Raw genomic sequence first — 17500 nt, forward strand, 5'->3', positions numbered from 1 at the left:
AATTTTTTTTTTGTATTGTGATTTAGTAAAGTAAGGCAAAACACGACTGCATTAGTTAAAAAATAATAATCTTTCAAATTGAATCATATGTGCAATCACTGACAGTCCACAACCGTCAGACCAATGTTGACTCTATCTTATATTATTTTAATTTTTGGCACATCTCAGGTGCTTTTTTGGCAATAATAATGTAGACATTACATTTTTTTTATTCATAATCATAAATATATTATATTTTAATATTGTCTTAGCCTATAAGTGAATGGAAATGTGTGGCAAATGACAGTCTTCATTTGTTTTTAATGCCAAACAATGCCTCAAATATTTTCAATGTCTAACAATGCTAAACGGTTTTTTGTAATTTTTTTCATTTACTTCTAAAATCTAACTATATTTCTATGAATCAAAAAATCTTAGAAAATTCCCTTAACAAACTTCAGAAAGATTTATCAAAATCCGAATAATCGTTTAGGCGGAGTATCCTTTTATACACCATTACAGAAGAGTTTTATATATAAGATATATATATATATATATATATATATATATACATATTTTTAATTTGCAAATTTTTTGTCAACAGGTCATCAAAACTAAAAATTTGGATGAAGCCACATTGCAAGCAGCCAAGGAAGAAAAAGAACGCAAGGCGAGGATCGAGGAGAGACAAAAATTGGTAAGCAAAATACTCAACTTCACTTTCATTTATTTTTTTTAAAGCCTTAATTTATAAAATCATATGATCATTTCTTCACCGGTTTATCCTACTTTATTGTTTTTGTAGTATTATTTTTATTATTCAGAATTTTTTTTGATTTAACTTATTAATTTTATTATTATTATTATTTGCTTTTATTTTATATTAAATCATCATACTACGGACATCATTTTAATGAAAATTCTTTCCTTTATTTTGTACTAGAGATGGGTAACTCACTCCGGAATTATCACTCCGATACAACTCCTCCCTCGGAGTGAATCCGAGTGGAGTTGTCTCGTCGGATTTCTCATATCCGAATTCCCTAAACTTGTACTAAATCTGTTACTGCGTTTTTGCTTTGGAAAGGAAGCTGTTGCTTTCTTGTCTCACATGCAGTTTTATGATCTTTTAGGTATACGGTTTTTTCCAGAAAATACAAAAGTATTACTTCAAAGATACAGAACAATGAAATTGTGTTCAAGTGTGAATAGTAAAGGGTCATATTTCTAACTACGACATATTTCTAATTTCTAGATCATATTTTCTAATGTATAAATAGTAAAGGATCATATTTTTAACTCCGACAATCTTTGGCCGCGAATGACGGCAATCAGGAATATACATACTGAAAAATACACTAAACAAAATACATTTAATCTGGTTTTTCCATAGCCTGAAAATAACAATACTTTAGAGTGCAAAATATATCAGTGACGTCAATAGTATTTAAGCAGCAAAAAATATATATAATTATATAAATAATATATAATTGTGAATGAAAAATTAGAAGGCAGAAGTATTATTATTTGGTGAAAATATTTTATGATAAATGTTTTGCTATATTTTGCAAAGTTTACTATATTATTTTTATATAAAATTTATCCAAAAATTCAATTATTTTCTCATCAAAAGGAAATAATTAAATTGAATTTGATTCTTAAGTTTTGCGTTTTTTCTTTGGTCAACACTGTTAAAATTACGAGTCATTGAGTCGATCATGTGATCGACCGAAAAGTTTTACAACTCGTCATTTATTTGTGATTTTTTTAGAAAAATTATTTTATTGTAATTTTTTAATTTTATTTTATTCATAAATTTTCATTTCAAAAAAATTAAATGGGATTTGACAAATCGTTAGATTCATGAACAACGCACTATAGAAGACATTTGTGTCAAGTATTTCGGTTTCAAAGTTGTCGGAGCCAAATCCGAGTCGATCCGGCTTTCGGCTATCTATTTTGTACTCTTTTTATTTAAATTTATGTTATTATTTATTATTGTTACTAGATGTTAAATTATTTAACAGTTGTAACAAATACAGTAATTAAAAAAAACAATTCTTTACTGGACCATTTTGTCTATTTTTCCCTAGTATAATTCCTTGTACGACGACAAACTGATGAAGGAAGCCAAAGTCGACAAGCTGGTCCTCGATTTCGATCCGGAGACTAAAAAAGAGTTAATAACAGTCCATAAGAAACTTGTGAAACATCTGAAACCTCATCAGGCTACTGGTGTTAAATTCATGTTTTGACGCCTGCTTTGAGAGCGTTAAACAGATCGACAAGGGCTACGGTTCGGGGTGCATTTTGGCCCATTGTATGGGCTTGGGAAAATCTTTACAGGTAATAAATGACATATGTGAATGTTAAATAGAATGTATAAATATGTATGTTTTTTTTAAAAAAGGTTGTGACCCTGGTGCATACTTTGTTAATGCACGAAGAGTTAACGAAAGTCCGGTGCGTCCTGGTGGTGTGTCCTTTGAGTACAGTACTCAATTGGGTTAATGAATTTACAATTTGGCTCAAGAATATAAACGATGGAGAGGATATTAATATCTATGAACTGTCCAAGTATGTATAACATTTATATATTTATATATATATATATATATATATATATATATATATATATATAATAAGAAAAAAGAAAAAAAATTGACATGCGGGCGCTATCTTATATATGATTTTTTTCTGTAATGGTGTATGAAAGAATAATCCTTCTAAACGATTATTTGGATTTTGCTAAATCTTCCTGAAGTTTATTAAGGGATTTCTTTAGGATTTTTTGAATCATAGAAATATAGTTAGATTGTAGAAATGAATGGCAAGAATTACAAAAAAACGCTTATCATTGATTGACATTGAAAATATTGGAGGCATTGCTTGGCATTAAAAACAAATGAAGACTGTCATTTTCCAAACATTTCAATTCACTTATAGGCTAAGACAATATTAAAATGTAATATATTCATGATTATAAATAAGAAAAATGTAATGTCTACATTATTATTGCCCAAAACCAGCTAAAATGTGCCAAAAATTTGTCGCGTTTTGGGTCTGAATATTTTTACTGTGCTCCAATTTGTATGAATTTTTGGAAATAGGTTCATCTTACTCTCAAGTTCAAAAGTGAAAATAATTCAGACTCCTTTGACATTCTACATTTCAATAATCAAGCAAAAGTCATTATTAAATATTATTACTTAGGTATATAATTCAAATAGCAAATTCATAATATTTTAACAATATGATTTTCTGAAACTTTTAAGCTTATAAAGAACTTCACAATATTACACATAATTACAAAGTGCATTACAATTTACTCGCCATAGTTTGTATTAATTCACAAAGAAATTCACAAAATTTAATATGATTTCATCAGTTCGAGTGTAACATGGGTTAAATAATAATTAGTGATACTATTGATAGCAGCTTATTTTATAAGCCACTTTTTCATTATTAGAATATTAATGCCATAAGCTATACATGACATAGTGCACTCAGATGCACTTGATATAATGAATTTTCAGATATAGGAAATGAAATTAGAATATTTGCTAAATGTGGAAACTTTTAGTCAATTGAATTTATACTTTGACTACTGAAAATTAGTTTCTTTTTGGCGCTTTTCATTTTTTTTTTGCAAATATCTCCAAAAATATACATTTTAACGAAAATCATGCCATGAACAAAATTATAACAATTAAAATCTTAATAAGTCGGTGTTTTATAATGTGTCCTAAGAACAATATTGAAAGATAAGAAAAAGCAAAGTCGTTTTTTATTTCCTTCAAAATTTAATTTTTGTATTTGAAGCCATTTAAGAGCGAAGTGATACACTTTATATTGCTCAAAATTAGCTTTAAAATGAGTACTCTTAAGGATCTCTTGCGTATGATATGTGTGAGCAAATAAAAGGCGCATACAATGTTTTTTTAATTTAAATCAAAATTAAAATTAATTGTTTTCCATCTAAAGTTAACTTGGCTCAAGAGATTCCAAAATATCATTCAAATGAGTAATAATGTATATCAAATTATTATTAAAAAATGTAATTTGTATTTTATTATTACTGAAAACAATTAGCATTATTGCAACATTATTGAAGCAATTATTTTGAGTGAAAAAATCATTGAAAGGTGATATTGTACCTTTACCGCGAATGCTATATATTAATTCTTTCTGAATTTGTTATACTGTTTAAAATACTGCAATTTCCAATACGTATATCTTATGCTATAAATCACAAAGGCAGACAATAAATTTGTGTGTGATAAATTTGGAAAATCGATGTTTAAGTCGTGAATAAACAAAAAACATTTATTTATACATCTACATCTACAGGTATGACTAAAAATATTGGATAACCTTTGGCATTAAAATAAATTGAGCTATTGGAAATAAATTTGTTCAATCATTTTATTTAAAGCAATTGTACATTTAAGATCACCCGTATGGATGTATGTACATTTCGGTATAGACTGTAGTCTAAAAAACATAATAATTTTTAACTAATTGGTAAATCAGTATCAGTTATTGAAAAAAAATGGAACTTTTGAATTGTAGTCATGGGTACAGGACAAAGTCTGTTGGGTCATCTAGTATACATATTTATATTTATATTGTTGGTTGATTTTTATAGGTTTAAGAAGAACAATGAGAGAGCCTTTCAATTATCCGATTGGCAAAAATGTGGTGGAGTCATGATCATGGGTTACGACATGTTTAGGAATCTAACGAACGATAAAGGAGCACGTTTAAGAAAAAAGATGAAGGAGTCTCTTCAAAGGAGTCTTGTTGACCCCCAGGTAAATAGATTAGAAATATATTGGTATAATTAAAACCTAAATATTTATTTATTTATTTATTTATTCAACGCCCAATGCATTAATATAATATAATTACATTTTAAAGTGTACAAATTATAAACTAAAGATAATGTTTGAAAACTTGAGTATTAAGAGTTTATAGATAGCTTTGTATATCTTTGACAATATTATTAAATTTAAGTGTTTTTAAACTATTTTATCATATTTTTTTTATTTAGGGCCAGATTTGGTGGTTTGCGACGAAGGTCATTTGTTGAAGAATGAAAAAACAAGTTTAAGTCAGGCTATGACAAAGATTAAAACCGGGAAAAGGATTGTTTTGACGGGAACGCCTGTGCAGAACAACTTGAAAGAATGTAAGTTGAAATTTAAGTATATTAAATAAAAATTCTATCCATATTTTCCATGAATATGGAAAACGGTATATTTTTATTTAATTTTATGTGGGTATAAAATTTATTTATGTCTTATGACTCATTAAGGGGCACAACTAGTGTGAAATTTTAAAAAACTCGAATTTTCAATTTTTCCATATTTCGATAGGTTATACCTTTAAAAACAACATACCAAAATTTTAAATCAATATCTTAAATAGTTTTTGAGTTACAGCCTTTGAAAGAGTACATATATAGTATATAGTATAAGGATTATTTTATCTTTAAACGCGTTTTTCTCGAAACAGCATTTTTCGAATTTACTGCAGCGATTACTCATTTTTTACATGTTCTATATATAGTTCTCCGTAAAATGAACTATCCGATTTTTAATTGGATCCAAAAATCGAATTTTGGCAGTCCAAAAACGACCAAAATTTTGGGTAAAATTCGACTGTTTTTTTAAACACCGCCAAAGTGAAAAATTGATACTAATATAAAATTAAAACGTCATATGGTCGGTTTGCATATAGAATTAATAGAGTTGTTTTTTTTATTTAAATTCAATTGATTTAGTTGTTTGTTGTCTATTTTTGTATTATAGTATTCAGTATGTTTAGTATTTTGATAATTATCAATATGTAAAGTTAGGATATTTCTAAAACAACAAACTGTTCGTTCCGAACATTCTATTTGTATACTTTAGTATAAACTAAATTACATTTTGAAAGTTAGTAAAAATTGTTGTATACACCTATATAATGAATTTAAATATCTTGTAGAAACGTTTTTCCGGTAATACACAAGTGAATTTTGGACGTTTTCTAACATTTCTTTCAATATTTCGGAAATTTTTCTCCGGTTGCTATGTTTTATATATATATATCAGTAAAAATAGATAAATTTTAATAAATCATGGTATAAACTATTATTTACACTTGCATATTAAAATTTTGAATAATTCGTAGTTGAAATGCAGACTTAGTATTTCCATAACTTGCAATATATGGATTTAGGACATTTTTTTACTTTCTTTCGAATAACTTTTAATTTTCTCTCTGGACATTATAATATGTTTACATTAGCAAAAACTAGATAAAATTTACTAAAACCTAGTAAAAACCGTTTTATACACTTTGATATTGAAATTTTGAATAATTCGTAGTTGAAATGCTGACTTTAGTATTTCGATAACTTGCAATATATGATTCTAGGACTTTTTTTACTTTTCTTCAAACAACTTTTAATTTTCATTCCGGACATTATGATGTGTTTACGTTAGTAAAAACTAGATAAAATTTACTAAAATGTAATAAAAACTATTGTCTACACTTGGATATTGAAGTTTTGTATAATTCATAGTTGAAAAGCAAACTTTAGTGCCTTGAATACTTGCAATAAATGTCTCTTAATAAGATTTACTCTTAATAATTTGTAAAAGATACATTTTGTAAAAGATAAAAAAATCCAATTTTTAAATCTGAAAAAAAATAAGCACGATATCGGAAGTGAATGTATGAAAAAAATTATGATGATAAAATAAGAAATCCTAAATTTGAAAGGTTAAAAGATAATTTTGGTAACGAAAATGGAACTGTTTAAAGAAAGGGTTATCAAATATTATTTAACGAAATTGGCATACATTCTTCTTAGTATAATTATCAAAGAAACTTCAATTTTTAACTTTAATTTAACATCATAATTTGATGTTGTAGAATGTGATGATCACTTACTTTTTCAATTAGTAAATTTAATTAACAGGTAAATTCAAAAGTTGTAGAATATTTTATAAGAATTCAGAAAAGAAAAAACGATTGAGCAACTATTCAAACTATTTCGTATTTTCATAAAGAAACCATATAAAGTATTATACATCGACAGAAAGGTCTCAAAATTCTTAGTTTTTCTTCCAAACATCGCAACTTCGTATTTTACACGGTTTGGCCTATAGGCGACATGCTAATTACAATGACAAACCGATCATGTCATATTTGAAGTATGACTTTAATTACATTATTGTTTTTAAATAGTATACATTTTTTTAATGCTATTATAAATATATAATTTAAGTGTATAATTCAAGAAAATTTTGTGAACACAACTAACAAATTATGTATCGTTTTCTTTCATTTCAGATTATTGCATGGTTCAATTTGTCAAACCAAATTTACTCGGCAAATATAATGAATACATGAACAGGTTTGTTAATCCCATCACGAATGGACAATATACCGATTCGACGCCAAGGGACATCGAAATTATGAAACGAAGGTCTCATGTTTTGCATAAAATGCTTGATGGCTGTGTACAGGTAAGATAAGAAAAAATTCAATACAAATTTATCTAAATTTATACTTATTATTTTATTACAGAGACGTGACTACAGCGTATTGGCCCCATTCTTGCCACCAAAACACGAATACGTACTATTTATAAATTTAACAGAACTGCAGATCAAGTTGTATCAATTTTATCTGGATAACTTTGCAAGGTAATAAATTAAAAACTATTTGACTTTGAAATTTTTGAATATTTATTTGACCTTTGCATTTATTTTGTAGGCGTCCAGCAGCAGATAGAAAGAACAGCTCGTTTTTGTTCCCTGATTTCCAAAATTTCCAAAGAATTTGGACGCATCCTCGAGTTATGAAGGCCAACAGCGAGAGATACGAACGGGATCAGGCGAAAAAGGTAAATTATAATAAATATATATATATATATATATATATATATATATACTAGCTGACCCGGCAAACGTTGTTTTGCTAAGTAAGGTATATTCTAAACATTTCCTAGAGAATCAAAAATATTATTACTTTAAGTGTATAAGGATGTGTAGTTTGAATGCTATATACAATGATGTATTATAAAAACAATAAACCCCGTTAGTTTGTCTATATTTTGTCAGTACAATCAAACTGGAAGTTTTATACACTTTCAATAGAAAACATGGTATTATCCAATCTGAATCTTTTTTGGTCTTTCGAATTATTATTTACGTTTCAAGAACAATAGCAAACAGGTTTAATGTCCTATTTTAATTTTAAAGGTATTTTACAAAATAATTACATTTTTAACTAATGCTAAAAAACTACCAACGGAAGAAAATACTTTTATTATGGATTTTCAAAGATAATCATTTATCTCCCGATAGCACAGTCATGAGAATCAAGGTTATAGCTGGTTATACATCTTTTCCCCTCTACTTTCAAATATTGTTGTTAAACAATGCTCAACTTTACAGATTTTTAACCCCGGGCCTTCATATATTACTATCTATTCTTCGATAAATTCTGGGAGATTATAACTGGGAAAATGTTATTCGACAAAATGTCCCTTTGATCGATACCAAATTTAGATTCTGAATTTAAATAACATAAATAAAAAATAATATAACCTAGAAAATGTCTTATAAATACCAATGAGTATATAATTATACAAATGAGATCTTTCAGAGCACCGTGTTTGAAAAAAATATGCCAAAAAGTGCATTTTCATATTTCAAAAAAGTTGTTATTATGAGTTTCTAGTAACACTTCCGGACCGTCTACTAACGTTTTTGTATATAAATAAAACTTCAAACAAAACTACTTACTACAATTGAATCATAATTAACTAATATTCACGTAAAGCATCCTATTGAACGCAATTGAACATCATCTGTCAAAAACGTGTGACATTTGACGTATTAGCCACCGTCCATTACGCTTCTACAAAAATGTTCAAATTAAAAATGTAAAGTTTCTACGCGATTTTAAAATGATATCTCACCTTTCCGACAACCTACTGATTAGCACGAATTTTTCAAGACTAAGATTGGCCAAATCGGTTTAGCCGTTTTCGAGTTTTAGCGGATAATTTTATCGAAAGCTCCATTTTTATATATAAGAAGATATAATATATATAATTGGTCTTTTACTATTTTTAGGCTGAAAGAGACACGGATTCCGAAGGATCTTTAGTAGATTTCATAGACGATTCAGGCAGCAACGAATCATCTTCGGAGGAAGAATCCATGTCCATGAGCGGTTCGTCCGATGAATCTAACAAAAAGGGCTCTTCCAGAAAGAACGCCGATAATAATGCAAGAAACACCAGAGCCAGCAGGAGAAACCAAGGTATATATATATATATATATATATATATATATATTAATTATATATCAGTTTTTAAAATTTTTGAAATATTAACCTTATATTGTTTTGATTTTTTATTATCTAGGTCTTCCTGCACCGCCGCAAGAAGAGGAGGAAAATGAGACTGAAGAAAAAAGAGAAAATCCTACCGAATGGTGGATGCCACTTTGTCCCGAAGAGGAATTAGACTATTTGAAGCACAGTGGAAAATTGATGCTGCTTTTTGATATTTTGAAGGAATGCGAGACCATCGGCGATAAAATGTAAGTAATAAATACACAATAATAGTAATCTTCTTATATATAAAAATGGAGCTCTCGATAAAATGATCCTCTAAAACTCGAAAACGGCTTAACCGATTTGGCCAGTCTTAGTCTTGAAAAATTCGTGCTAATCAGTAGGCTGTCGGAAAGGTGAGATATTATTTCAAAATCGCGTAGAAACTTTACATTTTTAATTTAAACATTTTTGTAGAAGCGTAATTTGAATAAAACAATGGACGGTGGCTAATACGTCAAATGTCAAACGTTTTTTCAATTACGATTAATAGGATGATTTACGTGAATATTATTTAATTATGATTAAATTGTAGCAAGTAGTTTTGTTCGTAATTATATTTATACACAAAAACGTTATTAAACGGATCGCAAGTGTAACTAGAAACTCAAAATATCAACTTTTTTGAAATGTTAATATAAAAATGCACTTTTTGGCATATTTTTCTCAAACACGATGCTCTGAACGATCTCATTTGTATAATAATATACTCATTGGTATTTATAAAACATTTTCCAGGTTATATTATTTTTTATTTCTGTTATTTAAATTCAGAACCTAAATTTGGTATCAATCAAAGGGACTATCAATAGATAGTAATATATGAAGGTCCGGGGTTAAAAAGGTCCACCAGCGATGTCCCAAAAACCAGTAAAGTTAAGCATTGTTTAACAAAGATATTTGAAAGTAAAAGGAAAAAGATGTATAAGCAGCTATAACCTTGATTATTATGACTTTGCTATCGGAAGATAAACGGTAAATCTTTGAAAATCCATAATAAAAGTATTTTCTTCCGTTGGTAATTTTTTAGCATTAGTTAAAAATGAAATTATTTTGTAAAATACCTTTAAAATAAAAATAAGATATTAAACCTGTTTGCCACCTGCCCGTTACAAGTTACCCCGCCTATAGGGTAAAAAGGTTTAGATAACAAATTTTTGAAAGTCGGCAAAAAAGCACATTTCTACAATGATGAAGTAGCTGTCAGTTTTACTGAACGTAGTCAGATAATTGTTCGTTTGAAATGTGTTATTTGTTGTGATATAATTGGTTTGATTTTTAATTAATATTCGCTCAAAGTCAAATTGGACCTTTGTGTCCCATATATACTTTTTATTAAATTTACTTAAATTCATCGAATGTTACTTGAAACTTTTCAAAAAGCAGGTCAAAGAAGAGATATACTTAATTCATTTTTTATCTCTCCTCGCAGAAATTTGAAAATTTTGAATAAGCTCAGTAGTATTATTTAGAATGATACACAAAATGCAGAATCCGAAAAGAATCTGAAAAACTTGAAACGTAATCAATAAGTGGAAAGACCAAGAAAGACTTGGATTGGATTATACCATGTTTTCTATAGAAAGTGTATAAAACTTCCAGTTGACAAAATATAGACAAACTGATGGGGTTTATTGATTTTATAATCATTGCTCATTGTATATAGCATTTAAACAACACATCCTTATACACTTAAAGTATTAATATTTTTTATCTTCTAGAAATTGTTTAGAATATAACTTACTTAGCAAAACAACGTTTGTCGGGTCAGCTAGTAATGTATAAATATATAATAAATATTTTTCCCCAGATTGGTATTCTCTCAATCCCTCTACTCCTTGGACGTCATCGAACATTTCTTATCCCAAATCGACGAACGGACGCAGAATCAGAGCGACAATGAATCCGATGATGATGATGATGATGAAGAAGCCGATGAAGAAAAAAAGCTGCAGAAAAAGCTGGAAAAGCAGAAGGAAAAAAGGTTGAAAGATCCTCTTCTTGGACATCGAGGATCCTGGTCACCTGGATTGGATTACTTTAGATTGGACGGTTCTACGTCCTGCGAAAACCGGGCTGCCTGGTGCAAGAGTTTTAACAGGGCGGATAACATCAGAGCGAGGTAAAAGATAAATATAAATTATATATATATACTCGTATATATATATATATATATATATACATATATATATACATATATATATATATATATATATATATATATATATATATATATATATATATATACAATTATCTTTCTTTCAGACTGTTTCTAATTTCCACAAGAGCAGGAGGCCTAGGTATCAATTTAGTAGCAGCTAATCGAGTAATCATCTTTGATGTGTCTTGGAATCCTTCACACGATGTCCAAAGTATCTTCAGAGTGTACAGATTTGGACAGAAGAAGCCTTGTTATATATACAGATTTATAGCACGGGTAAATAAATATTAGTAATCGACTTTTTTATGATAATATATATATATATATATATATATATATATATATATTGTAAACTTGTTGTTAATTGATTTTAGGGTACGATGGAAGAAAAAGTGTATGAACGACAGGTGACCAAGCAGGCTATATCCAAGAGAGTTATAGATGAACAACAAATTGATAGGCATTACAATTCTAATGATCTCAACGAATTATACAAGTAAGAGGAATATATATATATATATATATATATATATATATATGTATTTAAAGTTTTTTTATAATAATTTTCATGATGAGATGTGTGAGTTAAAATCTTAAACTTGTACCAAGAATTCATGTGGTCTCTAAATTCCCAATCCTATTACCCAACCAGTATGAAAATAAGTTCAATTATCAATTTAGTAGACAAAAAGTTTTGGCCTTCAAATATTTCCCTAACAAATAATTTTTTTCTTCTCACATCTCATTATTAGTCCAGTCATTTAAGCTTAAATTAGATAAGAATTTCGAAATTCGAGATACCCAGCTGCAAGTCTGTAAATACTTGTATATTGACACCCTAAAAGTTGTCTCAAAACCTACATATATTGCGTACACTCTACCATATGTAGGGTTTTGAGACAACTTTTAGGGTGTCAATATACAAGTATTTACAGACATATAAATAATACTTCCAGGATCACAGTCAAATATAATGATACAATTGCCCCTAGTTTTCAAGAAATAAGAAATTTTATTGTACTATGAATTTAAAACTTTTGAGAGCCTTCTCCTTACAAAATATTTGCTTAATTATATTGGCAAATTTTATCAAACATTAGCGTATTTAATTGGTATTGTGAAGTGGTAAAATACTTAATAATTTTATAATAAAAAAAACAAGGAAAAATAAAAACCGAAAAAAGACTTACAGCTGGGTATCTCGAATTCCGAGGTGAACTTACTGTAATGCCTGGACTATAAATATTTTATTAACAAATGACTCATCCTTTCAACACTCCTGAGAAAAAAGAAAGAAAGCATTTTTATGGATACCATTCATCCTTTTTATATTAAAATCTTCACCCTTTTTGATCAAGCAGAGTTGCTTTTGGTCTGTAAAATTGAACAAACCCTTTGCACTTAATTTAAGTGTAGATTCTACATCCAATATTGTTTATAAAATTGTCTGTAAAGATAGTGAAGCTGTTTATGTGGGTTACAGAAGACACAATTTAGTAAAACGCTTTAGGCAACATTACAATAACTGGAATTACAACTGGAATTGAATAGTTCCAGTTTCACAAAAACAGCATCAACAAAAGGTGTGATACCTCTTCACTTTGTGAAAACTATCAAGTAATTTTTAAACAATTTTTGTGAATTCGTTTTTGCAACATAACCGTTTTTTTCTCATCTAAGGGGGCGTCCATTAATCACGTAGGGCTTTTAAGGGGAGGGGAAGTTTGACAAAAAATCACGAAAATTCACACGAGAGTGGGTAGGGTCTAGTAAGATATCACGTGTATTTATTGAATTAAAACTTCTTTTGGCGCGACTAGAGTGTAAATCCGTACAATTGTGACGGAAGTGCGTTACGGCAGATAAGATTAGATTATTGTCGAGATAAATAAACATTTCAAAGTTACATCGTAGTACAAATCTTGATTTAACGAAAAATGACTGAATCAGAAGAATATTTTACCTTGTTCCTTGAAAATAGTAAAACAAATTAGACATTTGTACCGTGTACTAAACGTACGTTTCTTGAGTAGAATTAATTTCTATATTATTCGTAGTTTCTATAAATCTTTGAAGTTATTAAAATGGCAAATATTTTTTAAGCAAGACAGATATTACAAAGAATGAGATTATATCGCCAGCAAAAAAGTAAAAAAAAATACAAGCGGTCAATGAATGTATGTTAATTTTAAATACATGAAGTTCTTCAAACACAATTATTACATGATGAGTGAAGTTGCGAAAACAATATTTCTTTAGGCGTTGTTTAACGAATATTATAGAATTTATTAATCAGCAATTACTTCATTTCTCTGTCATTACAATGACAAACCGATCATGTCATCTAAGCCCATTTCGTGGCAATAACAAAGCTTTAACACTATGTTCCCCCGAATCGGGTTAGAGTATAACTCATCTCTCAGGGCAGTACTGCCCATTATTATATATCATATATCTACAACTTCTTTTTTCAGATTTGAGCCAATCCCGGCAGAGCCTCGACCGACTCCAAAGTTGCCAAAAGATCGACTCTTCGCCGAACTCTTGCACGGACATGACAAATTAATTTATCATTTCCACGAACATGATTCCTTATTAGAAAACAAGGAAGAGGAGACTCTTGATGAAGAGGAAAGAAAAGCAGCCTGGGAGGAGTTCGAGAACGAAAAGAAGGCTCCGCCGCCGCAGATGTATCAGCACCAACAATATGGTCGAGGTAGGGAATAAATAGACAAAAGTAGTAATAGTTGGTTCAAAATATATTTTTCTTTCACATTATATTTATATATATATATATATATATATATATATATATTAAATGGTAGAGTCTTGGATTTGTGTATATTTTGTAGAGTTTCGAACAAGAATCTAAAAGTAATAAAAAACAAGAGAAGTTTATTGAAAAACAATTTCTTTATTTATTTATTTACTGTCGACGTTTCGGAACCAGGTACGTTCCATCTTCAGGACGTCTGTCAAGAAACATGATCTTGATGAGATTTAAGCAAACAATATGTTTAGGAATAGAAAATAGATTTTTCTTAAATAATAAATTAATTGTAACAAGTAATAATGTACAGAAATATGATAATATGATCAAAAAGAAAATGATAAAAATAAATGAGTGGATTATCAGAACAGGATATTAAAAATGATAGAAATTTTTTGAAAGTTATGGAAATTTTTTTTTTTTTAAGAAAGGCTTAATGATAAAATTAAATTAATTACCTGTATGTTTGAATATACGTTAGCACTTTTTCACTAAACAAGAATTTTTGACAAAAAATGAATTTGTGAGTTATTTTTTCGCCGAATAGTTAACTTTTGTAAATCAAAATTACTAAAAGTGTTGTCTTTTTTTAAAATTATTATTTGAAAACAAATAATATTGTATTCGATGTTATACTATTGGCTTTTGGAAACGAACTAAATTGTATTTGCTGGTTCATATGTAACACGTGTAAACACTTGAAACGAGGACTGTGAGATTGTATGTGTGGGTTTTTATATTAAAAAAGACAAAACTTTTAGTAATTTTGATTTACAAAATCTAATTATTCGGCGAAAAATAACTCACAATTTCATTTTTTGTTAAAAATCTTGTTTAGTGAAAAAGTGCTAACATATATTCAAACATACAGGTAATTAATTCAATTTTGTCATTAACCTTTTCTTAAAATTTTCCATAACTTTCAAAAAAATTCTATCATTTTTAATATCCTGTTAGATAATCCACTCTTTTATTTTTATCATTTTCATTTTGATCATATTATCATATTTCTGTACATTATTATTTTTTCAACTAATTTATTAATTAAGAAAATCCATTTTCTTTTCTTCAACATATTGTTTGCTGAAATCTCATCAAGATCATGTTTCTTGACAGATGTCCTGAAGATGGAACGAACCTAGTTCCGAAACGTCGACAGTAAATAAATAATTAAATAAAGAAACTGTTTATTAAAAACTTTTCTTGTTTTTTTATTACTTTTGGATTCTTGTTCGAAACTCTACAAAATATACACAAATCCAAGATTCTACAATTCAATATATATATACGTATATATATATATATATATATATATATATATATATATATACCATATATATATATATGGTATGCCTCATCTTCAGTGCAATTTCAAAAACAGTTACTTATATACTACACATTCTTTAATATTTTATTTAAATTGAGAACCAACACAAATATTTTACACAACTCTTATATAAACATTGTTAAAAATTTATAATTTTTTTTTTCATTTATCTTATTCTGTTCAATAAATTAATCTGTTTTTACATTTATTGATTTTAGTATGCGATCGCGCACTCCATTTGTTTACATTATTATAATACCCATCCTGTTCTCCAATTCGATACTTAGTTTTCTGTACTGAGATTAAAAGATTAGTTTAGAATATTTCTGTAAGTGTCACATGTTTTTCAGTACTAAGTCAAGCATTGCAAAGATTAGTTGGTGTTTTTTGTATATCAAAATTTAAATGTAATTTAAATAAAATATTAAAGAATGTGCAGTATATAAGTAACTGTTTTTGAAATTACACTGAAGATGAGGCATACCATGGTCTCGAAACGTCTGTAATTATTAAATAAAGTGTGTGTTAAAAATCTGAGTGTTGTGTTGTTCATATTTAACATTTAATATATTTATTAAAGTGTACTGAATAGTTTTGAATTTGTTGTTGATATATATAGTTGTTATAAATAGTATGAGAGTTTTTTTTAAAGTTTATTTAAAATCCATACGTTTCGGCTAGCATCTTAGCCTTCATTCTATAACTATAAAAAATAAAACTAAATAAATATGTATGTAGGAAATTTCATAGAAAAATAATAATAAAGATAAAAAAAACACAATTAGTATCCTAATATAACAGATAAAAACATTGTTTTTGTTTTATCATTATTGTTGTTTTTCTGTGAAATTTCTTACATATTATTTATTTAATTTTAATTTTTATTTAGGGATCAAAATAAGATACTTTGCTGAAGATACCATACATCTAAAATGAATTCTGATGTCTCGTGCATTGATCCAAAAATAAGGGTTAAATTTTGAAAAACCTTTCGGGGGTTGAACCAGGGGCATGAGTGTATTGGCTTTCCAAAGTCATGAAATTTTTCAGATTTCATCCCTTATTTTTGGGTCAATGCACGGAACATCAGAATCCATTTTAGAGGTGTGGTTTCTTCAGCAAAGTATCTTATTTTGATTTCTAGTATCCGAAAATTATATGTGCCTAAGCGAATTTTTTTTACCCATACAAATTACCCGCTATATATCAATTTATAAAAGACGTCCATTCTGACCACCAGTTGGAGAGAAAATGATCACGATAGGTATTAAAACAAAATCAAAGATTAAGAACAATTAAAAAAATATATATTGAGTTTATTCGCAATAAATACAAATTCTGGACTTACTGGACAAATTGTAGGCCTTTCAAATTCACTCTACCACCAGCAAACAACATCAGGTCTTTTGATTTCAGTACAACATATAAATATAATCGCTCAAGAACCATTTGTGAACAGCTTAGGGCGTTTGACTCACATCTAAAACAAAAAACATGAAATAAATAAAACAACCATATAGAATTAGATTAAAAAAATACTTTGAATTGTAGAATTCCTAATTAACCATTTAACTAACACTGACATTTTCTAAAAATGTCTTGAAGTATTAATATTTTTGATTTTCTAGAAATTGTTTAGAATATATCCTACTTAGCAAAACAACATTTGCCGGGTCAGCTAGTATATATATACATATATATATATATATATATATATAAAGCTAAAAGAACTGCCCATGCAATATAAATTTCTCAAAAATCCAAATATATATATATATATATATATATATATATATAAATATATATATATATATATAATATATATATATATATATATAATATATATATATATATATGTGTG

General features: G+C 27.9%; 1 protein-coding gene across 1 annotated transcript in view; it reads left to right on the forward strand.

Annotated features, from left to right (window-relative positions):
* LOC113389377 (transcriptional regulator ATRX homolog) overlaps window positions 1-17500 on the forward strand; it is an 84811-nt gene that overhangs the window by 60777 nt on the left and 6534 nt on the right. The window contains 16 exon segments of the mRNA XM_026626424.1: window positions 584-676; window positions 2073-2228; window positions 2230-2325; window positions 2390-2556; window positions 4628-4789; window positions 5031-5170; window positions 7324-7499; window positions 7561-7679; window positions 7750-7879; window positions 9117-9306; window positions 9410-9587; window positions 11192-11283; window positions 11380-11503; window positions 11647-11818; window positions 11917-12038; window positions 14017-14258. Coding sequence (XP_026482209.1) covers window positions 584-676; window positions 2073-2228; window positions 2230-2325; window positions 2390-2556; window positions 4628-4789; window positions 5031-5170; window positions 7324-7499; window positions 7561-7679; window positions 7750-7879; window positions 9117-9306; window positions 9410-9587; window positions 11192-11283; window positions 11380-11503; window positions 11647-11818; window positions 11917-12038; window positions 14017-14258 — 2359 coding nt within the window.

Source organism: Ctenocephalides felis, unplaced genomic scaffold (assembly GCF_003426905.1).
Source record: "Ctenocephalides felis isolate EL2017-DRISC unplaced genomic scaffold, ASM342690v1 CF-g0.4_SCAFFOLD_03573, whole genome shotgun sequence".
Classification (NCBI taxonomy): domain Eukaryota; kingdom Metazoa; phylum Arthropoda; class Insecta; order Siphonaptera; family Pulicidae; genus Ctenocephalides; species Ctenocephalides felis.